The sequence below is a fragment of the Polyodon spathula genome, chromosome 25 (assembly GCF_017654505.1).
Source record: "Polyodon spathula isolate WHYD16114869_AA chromosome 25, ASM1765450v1, whole genome shotgun sequence".
Classification (NCBI taxonomy): Eukaryota; Metazoa; Chordata; class Actinopteri; order Acipenseriformes; family Polyodontidae; genus Polyodon; species Polyodon spathula.
The window spans coordinates 16,640,731-16,655,008 of record NC_054558.1 but is presented as its reverse complement, the minus strand read 5'-3'; the positions used below and the strand labels follow the sequence as shown (position 1 = coordinate 16,655,008).

Below are 14,278 nucleotides of genomic sequence, written 5' to 3'. Positions count from 1 at the left end.
TTATGAGGAAGTGCCAATGCAATCTAATGATCTGACACTTGATTAATGTTCCTTTTGTTTTGCTGGCAATACGCAGCTCTGCACTAGATGATGCAAGGGCTTATTCATATAAAGAGACTTTGGATGATCTAGTCTATGCTACATATGTCTATGGCAGGAAACTAGAACAGAAGGGCAGCTCCTTGTCCCCAGAACAAACCAAATATAATACAATAGAATAAAAAAACCACTGAGTGATATCAAACAGCGTAATTAGATAAGGGGCACAAACTATGAAAATGTCATTTCAAGCTACTTGCTCGTTACATATTTTACACGTAGCAGCTGGAGTTTTTCATTATCTTTAATTTCAGTACCAGTGAAATCCTGATAGCTCACGAATGAGTATTTAACTTACCTTAAGAATGTAGCCGATGCCTTTACAACTGGACAAGCGGCTCTCTAATACGTGTGTCACTCTAAGGTTTGACATGGATACCGTAAGTAAGGAATCCACCACTACAGTTACCTTGGTAACTTCAACTGTCAGCAAGGGCAGCTAAACAAAACCTGGTGCTGTATAAGCCCTCCCTGGTGCCCTTATTGAATATCACAATGTGAACGCCATCCCAGCTTCGGCAAATTTGCTTCTTTACTGTGGTGGGCCTTTTGTCTCTTCAGTAGCACACCCACACACCCTCCTGGGCAATCACTCCTGGCCTGTCAACCTGCGACAGATTCCAACTGGACAGGGATCGGAGGTCGGCACTTTTCCACTCTTTTATCTGCAGAGCCATTGATCAGCCTCCTAATAAGGTATGCAGTAAATTGGTAAGGAGGCTTTTAAAAGTGGTGCTGCAAACTGTATACTGGCTCCAACAGCCTACGTGTTGTGATTCATTCTTTCTGTTGTCTTTCTACAGGTTCCATTCATTTGCATAAGAAGGGTTCATTTCAGAAAGAGACTACAGAGAATATGCCATTTATAATCTCCATCTGTTTAACGTATAGGAGGTTTAAGGACAGAGCGAATACAAAATCAATATCGGGTTATACCCAAATGCAACCCGAAAGGTCTATAGAGGTCTATGATAAAAGTTTGGAGAATATCTGTGCACAGTTTGAGCTTTTTAGGAGATAAATCGTAATCTTTAAGATTTATAATTGGCTTCCTGGGATATAACCTGAACTAGAACATGTCATTAATAACCTCCAACTGTTGCAGGTGCAGCAGTTGCATATCATTTTCCACTGTACATTTGCATACTGTTTTTGCATTTTTTCTTATGTTTCTCCCATGGTTACATTATGCAATACTTATCTATGCTTTACCATGCTTTAACTGTGTTTTATACACATTACTAGGCTTTTACTATAGTATATAAGTGTAACTCCCTACAGTCAAACTACCATTGGAGAGCGTAAACCAACAAGGTCTGTGCTCTTTATAAACAGAAAGCTGGAAGTAAAAATACAGCAATGAATTATGATTAAAATGTATCCCGTTTGGGCCAGCTTTGAAGTACAACGTGTAAAAGTACCATCCGCAAGGTAAAGGCTGGTCATTGTGATTAGTTACAAATGCAACTCAGGGCTGAAATGTGCTTGATCATCGTGTTAGACTCACAGTCTTGACAAGAAGGATTAAGACTATTCCATGAGTCACAGACGATCCGAGGAAATGACAGGGCTCCATATGCTGTTCTAATTTTTTTTTAATCAAAGGCTTTACAGAGTGGCTGTAGCTAACACATTTATGGATTTTTGTTTTTACCTACAATTGCTTTAAACACAGAATACCAAAACTAATTCCTGCTTAGTTGAGCTCCCCTATAAACAACTTACTTTCAAATAAAACATACCTACATTTTCATTCCTGTTGACGTTTATCATAGTATTTCAGAAGCTATGAGCAAATAATTGGTGTTGTACTAGCCTATGTTTTTATGTTGTGATTTGACTTTACAAGCATGAGTGCTTGGTCCTCGTTTGGTTGTTAATAATTACAGACACGCAAAATTTAAATCACTGTGCTGTCTCTTGTCATTGGACTGCATCCAGCAGAGCTTTATTTACAAATCACTATGATGTGTATTGTAATTACAATTAAGCATGATCCTCCCCGCCAGTCTCGCATCGGCAGTTCAGAGCTTTGAAGCATGTCTGCAAACTAGATTGGCTTAATCAATAATGGGAAGCAGACAGGTATTCTTAATTCTGATGCATTAGCTATTATATATATATATATATATATATATATATATATATATATAATATATATATTTATAATAATAAACCTAAAAAAAAGGATAATACGAGCTGAAAAAATGTGGCTTTCTATTTAGCTATGTATTGGTACAGCTCTACACTGTCAAGTTTCTTTTCAATAAACCTTCAGAAGAACATATTTATTTGGATTATTACTTATTTGCACTTCTCCTCTGACCACAATTCTGTGGCAGACATGAGTTGCGAAGTAAACATGCTGACACACAAGCTGAATCTCAAACATATCATATGACCCACTGTATTGGGACAGTTCTCTGTAAGGAGCTAGACTTAAAATATTAATCTGATTCGCTAGAAGCAAGCACACTACTGTAGGTCCTGAGAAGTTGTAACATATGTGTTGTATACCACTGCCCAGTCAGTCAGACAGTGTTAATGAACGATGCTTCAAAACAATTCTGTTCTCCTACATGATGAGTGCTTTATTACCCTGGGTATGGGGCTGGCTTACCCTGGTGGGATGGATCCTCGCGTGCTCACCAAGGCAAATCGCTGGGGGCCGGGCCGGTTCAGGTTGTTCTGCCCAGAGGCGGGGGTGGGGGCAGAGAGAGCAGGCACCCTGGGGTAGGTGGTTCCCGTACCTGGGGACTGGACCTGCTCTGGCTTGGCTGAGCCTCTGCTGACCGAAGAGGTTGGGGACCAGAGAGTGGTGCCTGCAAAGGTGTTGCTCTGCCTGACCAGAGTGAGGGTCCCGGGGGTCCCGTTGGCACCGGTATAGACTTTGCGGCGCTGGGAGGCCAGGATGGCGTTGGAGGCGGCCCGGGTGCTGTTGACCAGGATGCACTGCTGGCAGGAGCAGGGCTGGCCGGAGCTGGTGCCGACAGGCCAGGACTGGGACTTGGGGATGGAGCCCGTGGTGAGCGGGTAGGCCAGGTCCATCCTGCGACGCAGCCTCCTCTTGCGCTGGCTCTGCCGGTTGGTCTGGGTCATGCTGTTGAAGTCGATGAGGTAGCAGAAGCCCAGCGAGGTGAGGTCCAGCCAGGGGTGCTGCTTCTCATAGGCGTTCTGGATAGTCACACAGATCTCCATGTCGTAGGGGGTCCAGGAGCCGCTGTCGTTCTCCCACTCCCACACCACCCCCTTCCCTGGGGCCGAAGAGGGCTCATAGAAGTTACGCTGCGCAGGCCGCATGGTGCCTGAGGGAAGAGAAGAACACAATGACATCTCTACTAGCAGTTCTTAACACAAAATTAAAATCACTGTCATTGGACTGTACCAAGTGGAGCTTTATTTACAAATCACTATGATGAGCATCATGATTACAATTTAGCATGATCCTCCCTAGGTCTCAAATGTTCCGTTTTGAAAACACAGGTAAAGTAAACGTACGATTTCATTTTAAAACATCCAGTTCTAGAATAGCTTAAAGAAAGATTCCATAGCTAACTCACAGGAAATCTTCTACACTTGGACTTCCTGGATTATTTCACCTCTGCAGATATACTACAGACAGGAAACAGGTGGGACTGGCAGAGCTGAAAGGTCACATTGTCAAATGATTTCAATAGAATGAAGAAGCCTATTCATTGCCACAACAGGACCCAGAACAACTCAGAACGACGGCAAACCATAAAATAGTAAGTGGGATACAACAAATGTTATTTAAATGATTTGAAGCTAGATACTGAACAGTTAAATGATTTCCAGGATTATATGATCATGTTTCTTTGGTTTTGTTTCTATATTCTAGAGAGTGAGTCCAATTTTTCTCAAAGTTACAGAAGATTTTTTTAAAATACATTCTTTATAAAGTGCCCTCACTTTGGCTGTGCTGCTGGTGGATGCTGTCATGTGTCTGAGAGGAAGCCCCCAGTCCCTGTGTTGCAGTGTGCTCTATCACAACAGCTGCCTGCCACTTCACTGCCGCCCTGAGGAACCTGTCACCAGAGCATGTTCTGGGCATTCAGGGTACAATGGCATTCTGTGCAAGGTTATGTTAAAATCAGATCGCCTGAAACGAACCACACACTGAAACGGGTATTTGAGATGAACAAAAAAAAAAGACAGAGCTGAGCTATTCAATCTCTGCTATTGGATATGATAGACTAGATGACAGTTTAAAGGACTAGGTCTATGAGATGGGTCTACAAGTGCTGGCCAAAACTGAAATATTTGGAAGTTGTTTCACCTTTAACTATCACAGGGAATATTTACGGAAATGAACTTTTTGCTGAAGGTCCTACTTTACACTTTTTAATGTGAGCACCACCTTTAAACAACTTTAGGCTTCAATATGTTGATGTTTAGCATCATGAGCCATGATACATATTACAAGATGCTATTATTTAAAGGTGTAAAGTTTGGAAAACAACCTACGTGGATTCTAGTCCAATAATAATGTGGCAATAGACAAATATACCGCATGGTAGTTCCATAAAGGTGAAAAAACTCTCACAGTAAATATTTCATTTGTGTCCCTGTCTTATAGGTAACATTTACATCTTATAGAGCCTTGTTCTTTGACTTCTGTGGTTTGACTAACCTGCGAGCTAAAACTGACACTGTTTTCATTTTTCCCCGTTCTTAACACACCATTTTATAAAATGAGTTTTTCACAAATTCAATTCAAACACAGTTTTTTACTGCTTGCTTTTTTACCCAATATTTGTGGGCCCATGACTGGCTTTAAAAGTAACATTTCTAGAAAAATATTCATTTGAGTTAATTACATGCCCTTCACAGCTTGTGTACAGCTCATTGGTACTTAGATTCAGGCAACCTTGCTGTAAGAATGGTTCCATGGGGAAAACAGCACAACACAGCTTCTTCTAATGGACATCTCTACACAGAATATCATCTGTGCTTTTCACAAAGGGTATCTTCAGCTCAAAGCTGTGCTGTTTTCCCCACAGAACCAATGTTAAAGCATTATGCTTAAAGTTGTTGTACTGTAAAAAAAAAAAAACGTTTTTTTTTCAAATGTTCAAAATGTGCAGTTAAATTATTTTTAATAAAACAAGTCATTTTATTTTTAAAACGTTATATCTGGAACTACACTAGGTCAAAGACATCATTGCAAGACTTCGGATCTTTCTGATAGTGTCGCACTTCCTAGGTCATTCATCTGGAGGGTGACACTGTCCCCTCCCCTTCAATGGCTTCTTTCCTGCCATTAAACAATCAGCTGATTGCCTTGCTGACTGTTGTGCTTTGTAACAGGCTTTTACCCAGAAGGCAATGCAGAGGTGAAATGGCCTCTGAATGGAAACTGAGAGCTATCTTGATCAGGAAAATGCATGTTTACTGTAACATGTACTTCTTTCAGGTACAAAACAGGTACGATCTATGAAATTATTTTGTTGGCTACAATCACTTTAATGATGCTGCCATCTTGTAAGTGCCAAGGGAATTACACTTGACATCTTTTTGTAAAACAGTTATGTGTTAAACGGTATGGTTGACAGATGGGAATGTAACAGTTAACAACACAATTCTGACAAACACAGCTGTTTCTGTGTCACTCTCTCTTCCAGGAAGCTGGAGACCAGGAATGAAAAGTGACCCCCCTGTGCTGGCAGGATGAGAGCCGCACTCATTTCCTCTCTGGGCCCCCAAGGCAATAGGCCAACTGTGAGTCCTTTCATCAACAAAAGATGAACTCATAATGTCTTTGTTTTTAACAGTGGTGCTCTTTTAGAAAAACACATAATGAAGAAATAATGAACTCGCCTTCCTCTAGTTGGAACTATTATGTCTTTATGACAACAGCTGTAAAACACTCAAAGTGTTGTAAAGGACCATCGCCATTTTGAGCTCTTTATTATACTGTTATAGGTACTGCTACACATGGATGTATACTCAAACTATTATTAAAATACTATAATACTGTGCAGAAAAACATTTTTAGGATGGTACTATATAGTAGTATAATTTTTCCCCAGAACACCTCACACACTCCCTTATAAAAGTTTACCACAGTATTTTTGCAGTTTTCCCATGATTTTCTCATAGTTATACTATGCATACTTATAGTTTGCCCTGGTTTGCCATGTTTATTAATATGCTTTACCATGCCTCGGTATTCTTTACAATGCTTACCAATGTTTTACCTTGCTTTCACTACATTTTACTACACTTTGCTATGTTTTTACTATGGGGAAACTTTTATATGGGTCTGTTTGGTCTACGAGTACCCAAAGTGTGTTTGTGTGAGGCACTTGAGAAGTCTCTCTTCTTATCTCTCTTTGGGTTTCTCACATGGGCATTTAAGTTGAAAAATTGATGCATCGGCCAATTCAAAATCATCTGAAATCTGTCCAACACACTCACTATTATTATATTAAAACACCTGCAAAAAAAGCTGTAAATTCCTGTACACAGAGGTAAACCTTTACCTTTAGTCCTTCTACTACAATACTACTACTAATAAGAATCACACAGACTCATAGAAACATTGTTTTTAAGATCAAATGCACATGACTTTTGATTACAGCTCTCCCACATCCCTACTTCTTACTCCTTTCATGGTATTTCTGTACCATTACCAGCGAGTAAGCTTTGCTCTGGAGTACAGTATCAGCTGAATGAATCTGACCCAGTGTTGTGCCTTGCTTTCAACTGACCGACACTGGAAAGGCAGTCTGGAAGACTGTATGTCATGGGAACCAGTTGGCAGGTTGGTTTGCACAATAGATTGATTCTGTGCCAGGGCCTTCTGACCTGGCGTGGAGGACGGGGGAAAACAGGTCCACTATTATTGGTTTTATCCCACGGGCTATTAATTGTTACTTATAATTAAGCTACTCAAATTGAACACCGATAAAGGTACCATTACATGTGCATAGTTGCAGCCTCTGTGCTGTACAGTTAGAGCAGCAAAACTCTGCAATACATTTTTTCCACATGAAAAATCTCCTTCTCTGACCTCTGTGTTCCTTGCAACACCTGTATTTGTGTTACAAAACTGACTTTACTTTGAACAGGAGAAACCAATTAAACTTCACACAATGCTTAATACTGTACTGGTTTCACCTAACACTAAAAATAAAACAGTTTCTCCCCATCATTGTACTGTAATTGTACACACTGGGCCAAACAATGAAGGTCTAGTCAGTGATGTGCATACGCCTGTGCTGAAACAATGTCTAGCACATCTTTAGAATAATTGATGGATGGCCATTTCAATACGTCATTTGGTTTATAACACCTACATACACACCTCTGAATATGCTTTGATTGTCTGAAGCAGAGTTCATTCATCCAAAGTTTAGCCTTCTGTGCAATCTACTTTACGCCGCTCATAATTGCTATTGACAGGGACCTAAGATGTTATTTTAGATTGCGAATGCACAACAAGCCCACAGTGAACTGTAGGTGTATCCCATTAATCTGCTGAGGAAACAAAAACATCATGCTGGAAATAGACCCTTTGTGTTATCTGTTTAGCTGCCACAGCAGTAACATCACTAATAGATAACACTAATATCAAGCTGGTAGGAGTGTGAGATGTTTAGGAGCTCTAAACAGGGCACGTGGACGATTTTAAAAAGTCACCAGTATGTGATCATTGAAACAGAAAATGATTTACAAAGCGAATCTAAAGAGAGATAAATGCATTTTAAATGACTGTGATATTTCATAACCACAGCTCGGTGATCTTTAATGGGATTTGTTTCCAGTATAATTTTTTTTCCTGTTTAATTTTCCATTATGAGGTGTTTTGTTTCAGTCTGTTCTTGTATCTGCTTAGGCCATTATTTGCCATGTTTTTTTTTTTTTTTTTTTTTTTAATTATTATTTCAGCAAAATATGCTTCTGAAAAGACTCATTAAGGGTGATTATGGGGAAACATATCAGCATTGCACAGGCACAACACTTCACCTGTGAGCTTCAGAAGCGCAATGGCAGAAATCAGCCAGGAAGCATTTTCTGGAATAGTAAGTAAACATGGCAAATGGTATTCTGTTATACAGAATACGGTAGCGCTGAATAGTCGACTAGTCAAACAGAAAAGTGGCAGGTGACAAGATTGTGTATTAATTGTGAAACGTGCGGTTTTCATATAAATAGAACAGCAGTTGAGATTCATTAACATACACTACAAGTCAATTTTATAACATTAATAAATAGTTTACAAAAATACAAGCAGCTTTAAAATATAGTTCGCAAATAGCTGGTTCACAAAGCACCAGACATTATCATAACTAATTCAAACTGATGGTGGGACAGTGCAGCCTAAAACCTTGGTTAAAAACATCTTAGGTGATTAGATTGCTAGGCTGAAGACGTCACATTTTCAATTGAGACATCAAACTTATTCCCTCTTGTCAGTATCAGCCTCCAGCATAAAACACTGCACTACAGGCCGGCACGAGTCCAGAGAAGGTAATTTGCCTTCAGTTCTGAATCCGGGAATGGTGCCAAAGCCAATTGAATTTCAAATTCACTTTGCAGTTTGTTTTTTAGTGGTATTTTTTACTCTCCAAATGACACCGTTAAAAAAAAAAAAAAAAAAAACACAGTGAAAACATTCTCCAAATTAATTTAGTAGTCTCGGGGTCAATCATGCCATATATACAAAGACGCAGTATGTCTGAGCAAGCAAAGCTCCAGAGCTTGAGAATTCACAGATTGTACCATATGCAGATATAAAAGCGAGTCTGACATACAGACAGAAGCCCTCAGATTCTGATACATTCAATACCTAAAGAAGGTATTTAGAAAGTTGCAGACAGACAGAAGGACAGAGGACAGCCTCTTTATATAATTTACACACAGTCCGGCCATCTCCTCTATATCCCTATTGATTGGGACAGGCAACCCCAGCAGCCTATAATTAAGCAATAGAGCCCGTCGATGCGGGCTCTACCGTGTGGTAGTTGACCACGACTGGAGTTATATGTCCCGAGCCGTAGGCAAGGACGCTAATAGAAGTCAAGGTCATCTACCACATGCTACAGCACGCACTGAGAGGGCTCTACTGCTATTAGAAAAGTATTTATTTCTTTATCTTCACTTTAAAATCTATATTTACCTTGAACTTCTGATATTTCACTGGGTAACCTTCTGCTGAGGAAAATAGTCCCTAACATACTTAGAATAGAAAAACAACATTCATATGGAGGAAACATTTTTGTTATTATAATGACATTGCCAGATAGATTAACTGTAGGATTGTTGAATATTCCATGTAGTATAGTCAGACTTGAAACTTGTTGTTGGAGGCAGGGCTGAGGGGCTGAGGGACTGAGGGACTGGGAGATATTATGACCTAGTGGCGAGAGTTGAGGGGCTTGCAGGTAATGCCTAAGGACTGGGAGGCAGGGTGGCCTAAGGTTACTGCTAAAGGAATGGGGAGGGAGTGTGGCCCAGTGGTTTTAGCTGAAAGACTGGGTGGCAGGGTGGTGTAAGGTTGGTAATGAGGGACTGGGATGCATATGGTTTAATGGTTAGAGCTGAAGAACTGTAAGCCAGTGTGGCCTAGTGGCTAGAGCTGAGGGACTGGGAGGAAGTGTGGTCCAGTGGTTAAAGATAAGGGAATAGTGCTTTGTTCACCTTGCAGGGATTCTTAAAGACCAATGTTCAATTAAGAACAAAGCCTTTTGAGTTTGGACACTACCTTATTTCTTTAGCAGGCTTAAGCAAGACATTTGTAACTCAACCTTTTCAAGTCATTCTGGGTTCACACAGTGTGACAAACAGCATACGAGGGGCTCATGGGCTCTTTCTGCTGGTCTGGAGGTGCTTATATTAAGTCAAGGCTTCCTTCTAAACAAACAAGTTACATATGTGAGGTGCAACTGTGCCTAGTGTGAAGGCACCTCTATAAATGCACATACTGTACAGTGGAACTTTGACAAAAATGTAATTAAATGAATGTGTTGATCACAACTGCATAGCTGTTACCAAAGCTGTCAAGCTTAAAGATCTATTTGATTGTTAGTTGTTAGATACGTAGAGCAGGTATTATACTTCTCACATAGGACAATGACATTCACAGTATGCTAATTAAGTAATGTGAAGGTGTTGATGTATGCATGAGATCTGGGTAACAGGGTGGATGCTGGGCAGGAACTGGTGACACACATGACATGCCAGCGGGCATCTTAACCACTGTACAAATGCATGCGTTGTGATAGAGCTCTGAACATCTCAGAACAACAACACTACCCACTTGAAAAATAAAAATGGTCCCTTTCCCTCATGTTGCATATATTGGCAAAACTTTTCACAAGACTAGATAAACACAGCGTTACTTAAACAACATCGACATGCTGCATCATCACTGTCTCTAAACCTATTCTTAATATTACTGAGTCCTCTTAGCATGAATGAACTTCATAACAAAAAGGTCAATATTAGTGTTTGTTGATACAGAGATATAGGACAGTGAACTTCTGTGTATGAGAGATTATCAGCACGAGAACTGGTATCATTATACAAGTGTCTATATTAAACTCATACCCATTGTGACAAAGTGCCCGCCCCTGTGTGTAATATATGTTGTGTGTTAATGTTGGTGTATAGTCATTGGTACACGGGATATAAACGGGTCTGTGTAACACGAGTGTTTAAAATGTATATTTGTATTTAGGTACGAGGCTTGCACAGCACTTCACGTGCAAGTAAAAAGTAATAATATGTGAGCATGGGGAATTGCACTTTATTAATTCATGTGCAGTTGTACGTGAATTAAATGTTAAATTGGGCAGCCACACCTGTGATTTTAATTTGGGCAGGGGGCTGTGAATTCATACATTTGAATTGCAATCAAATGATTTCACATCGTGGCTCTTTTTAATGCCAGAGAAGCAGCCGTACTCGAGCGGCTGAGAACAATTTTTATTGAAATCCTGCAGATATAATGGTTTGCGGACGTGCAAGCTAAATAATTGACGAGTCCCTCGGGGTGCAGCAAGCTGAAGCAGTTAGTTTGTGAACTGCAGCAAGGAGGCTGCCTTTGCCATTGCTTTGTATCTAAAGCTTGTTTAGCTTGTATCAAGGTATTGGATTGCCGAGAGCAGTGACTCAGGAGCTGTCCAATTTGCAATGCAGCAGAGGTACTACAATAGCAATGCAGTGGTTCTGAACTAAGGGACAATGGTGAAACAAGAGCAGATACTGTAGTATAAAGCTAGAACTGAACGGTACCACAACTCTTTCACATTTTGACATACCAGTGATATTGACAGACACATATGCATGATCCACTGCAGTACTATATGGTAATATATCAGTACCAGATATTGTTCTACCTTATCAGAATGCAATATTTCTTTCGAAATGCACTATTGCATCACTGCTGAGTAATGGCATGGTCTGCAAATGGTTCTGTTTGAAATATTTTTTATAGAATAGGATTTACAGTATGCAGAACCACAGGAAGGAATCCTGTGCATACCTGTATTGAAATAACTTCAACAGGCGGTCCGCTAACACTTAACCCAGTCCACTAATACTTATAACAAAAATACCATTCAAAATCAAATGCACATTAACTGTCATGTATCTTGCATGTAGGAAACTGTGAGCTGTACAAAGCGATTGTTTCTGCTCCACTGATAAGCCATCCCTACATGCTCTGCACACAGGGTGCTGTCAGAAAGCTGCAGCCTGTAGATTTCAGATCACACTTGTCCAGGTGGAATTCTTCCCTTGTTGAGCATCTTGTAGGGATCCTGTTCATATCACAGGCCCCATCACATATTCATAGCTGAAGCAGACCCTACTTTTGTTTTTGGCAGTGGATTAAAAGCCTGTGAATAGCTGCTCAGCTCCTAGTCTGTCAGGGATCTGGTGTTACAGGAGGTTTAGTGTTTGTGAAAGGGTGGCAGTGCTGTGAGAGTGATGTCAATCACCGAGAGCACTGAAGTGAGTTTGAACTACAAAGCATATTAATTAAAAGCAGCAGCAACTTTTCATTTATAGGAGGACTCTCCAAAGGATGGCTCTTGAATTATACATGGCCCACTGAGCTCAACACTATGACTCTTTGGTTATGTAGTATCCCATTTAAGGCACATAATGGCTCTTATAAAAGTTTACCACAGTACAAGCATCATAACAGGTAATAAAAGATAATGAAGCCATGGTAAAGCCCAGATAGGTATGGTAAAGTATATTTACAAAAGAATCATAGTACACTATGGTAAATGCATAGTACAACCATGGGAAAACAGCAAAATAACTGTAGTAAACTTTCATGAAGGGTGTTTGAAAGACTTCAGGGCAATCGCTAGTCTTTGGTAGAAGCAGGTAAAGTAAAAATACAGCTAAATGTTTTCCTTATAGACAGTACTAACATACTGAAGCGGTGTCCTAGTGTTGTCTGGTAAAAGCATGGATTTTTGAACTGCCTTTTTTACTATAATAATTTAGAATGACCACATGCTTTAACAAGTGCAACAGCTGTGCTATTATTAACCAGAGACCTAAAAACTTGACTTTGAAGGCTGTCTTTACAAAGAATAAATGGGAACTCATTATCACTGAACTTATCAAAAAGGCTTCAGTGTGGTATTCTCTCTTGCAAGACAGAATGCATCATCTGTACCACTTTTCTCTCAATTTCAATTGAGTTTCATAGGACTGCAAAGGAGAATGACTTTTCTAGCCCTGAAGATGATATAAAAAGGACACCACAGGAATAGCAGTGATTGAATTATATAGGCCATGATTTTAACATGTTCCCTTCCGCACATTATCATACAATAAGTCCTTTGTATGACTTGGTAAGATTAGTGAGTATTGGCATGATTTGCATTACTGTTGCTGAAAATCTCTGCCTACACAGGGCGAAATTCTCAAAAACATACTTCCTCCAAATTGTCATGGGCACAATCATACTAACAATAGGCCAGTTTACATGTGTGATTATTTCACGTTAACTGACAATACACATGAAACTTGGCAGGGAAAGCTTATGAAAGTGTTCCAAAAAAACAGTCTCAGTATTTTACCATGAAAGTCTCAATTACTTGTGAGATTCGGGTGTTAATATCCATAAGGGAAGAGGATATGATGAGGCCTCTTGAAACAATGCACAACACGAAAATTGTTTAACCCACTCTCAAAACAAAATGTGGTGTGGAATTTTCGCGACTTATTTCTTGGGAGTCAACAATACTACTCAATATTCCAATTCTTTATTAAGCAGAAGCAGTCATACAAATACAGCGCAAATGAGGATGCTATATTTGGTATGAAGAGATACAAAATAAGCTAATAAAATAAAAATGTGACACAAAATAAAAGTACACCGTCAGGTTACAAAAATAAAGATAGCCACGCATCTCTAATAGCAGGAGCCTCTTCATATCGCTGTTGTGCAATTCTTGCTGAGGCTGAGGTAGCTGTTCCTCTGCTTGCCTGAGCACCTCCTTATGGTCCTGGCACAGATTGTGCAGGATACAGCAGGCTGTAATGATTTGGGGAACAAGCTCGTGGTTCATTTCAGTACGCTTCAGTAGTATCAAATGCCCAAACGCCTGTTCAACGACCACTCGGATTTGGCTCAGTTTATTATGAAAATAATGTCAAAAGTCACTAAAACAGAGTATTAAAAAATCAGGCACAATCTATCAATGTTGGAAAACATGGATCGAGAATTGATTAGCAGTTTGCTACGCATGTGGACTGGCAGAGCTATACTGGTGTTCTTTTCTGAAAAGAGACTAATATTGCAGATAGCAGACTGTTTGGTTCAAATTGCATGTACTGCTAACAATTGATAGAGACCTTGTGTCTACAAGCTTCTTGCCCAGCATTAACTGCAAGCTAACAAGATAACAATGCTGTGGACCAGAAGGGGCCAGGCTCTAAGACTTTTGGAATGCAAAGCATAAAGGAGCTAAAAGGCTCCCAGGGACTGGCGTTGGACCCAAAGGTTCTCAGGGAGAATAAGAGATAACGCCACTGGACTCAAAGAGCCTCAAGCAAAACGGAGAGATAGGAACAAGGAATATGACAAAAACTAGATGTATGGGCCTTTTGGGGCGCCCGGGGTCTGAAGAATGTGCTGAGTTCAGAGGTCGTCACACAAGACTACACACACACACACACACACACACAC

At 40.1% G+C, this 14,278-nt stretch overlaps 1 protein-coding gene across 2 annotated transcripts in view; it reads right to left on the bottom strand.

The window, feature by feature from the left end:
* The window catches only part of LOC121299432 (E3 ubiquitin-protein ligase DTX1-like), a 55,401-nt gene that overhangs the window by 25,284 nt on the left and 15,839 nt on the right, over positions 1 to 14,278 (bottom strand). For both annotated transcript variants that reach the window (XM_041227116.1, XM_041227115.1), the window contains exon 3: positions 2,720 to 3,404. In XM_041227116.1, coding sequence (XP_041083050.1) covers positions 2,720 to 3,404 — 685 coding nt within the window. The remainder of the gene's footprint in view (positions 1 to 2,719; positions 3,405 to 14,278) is intronic.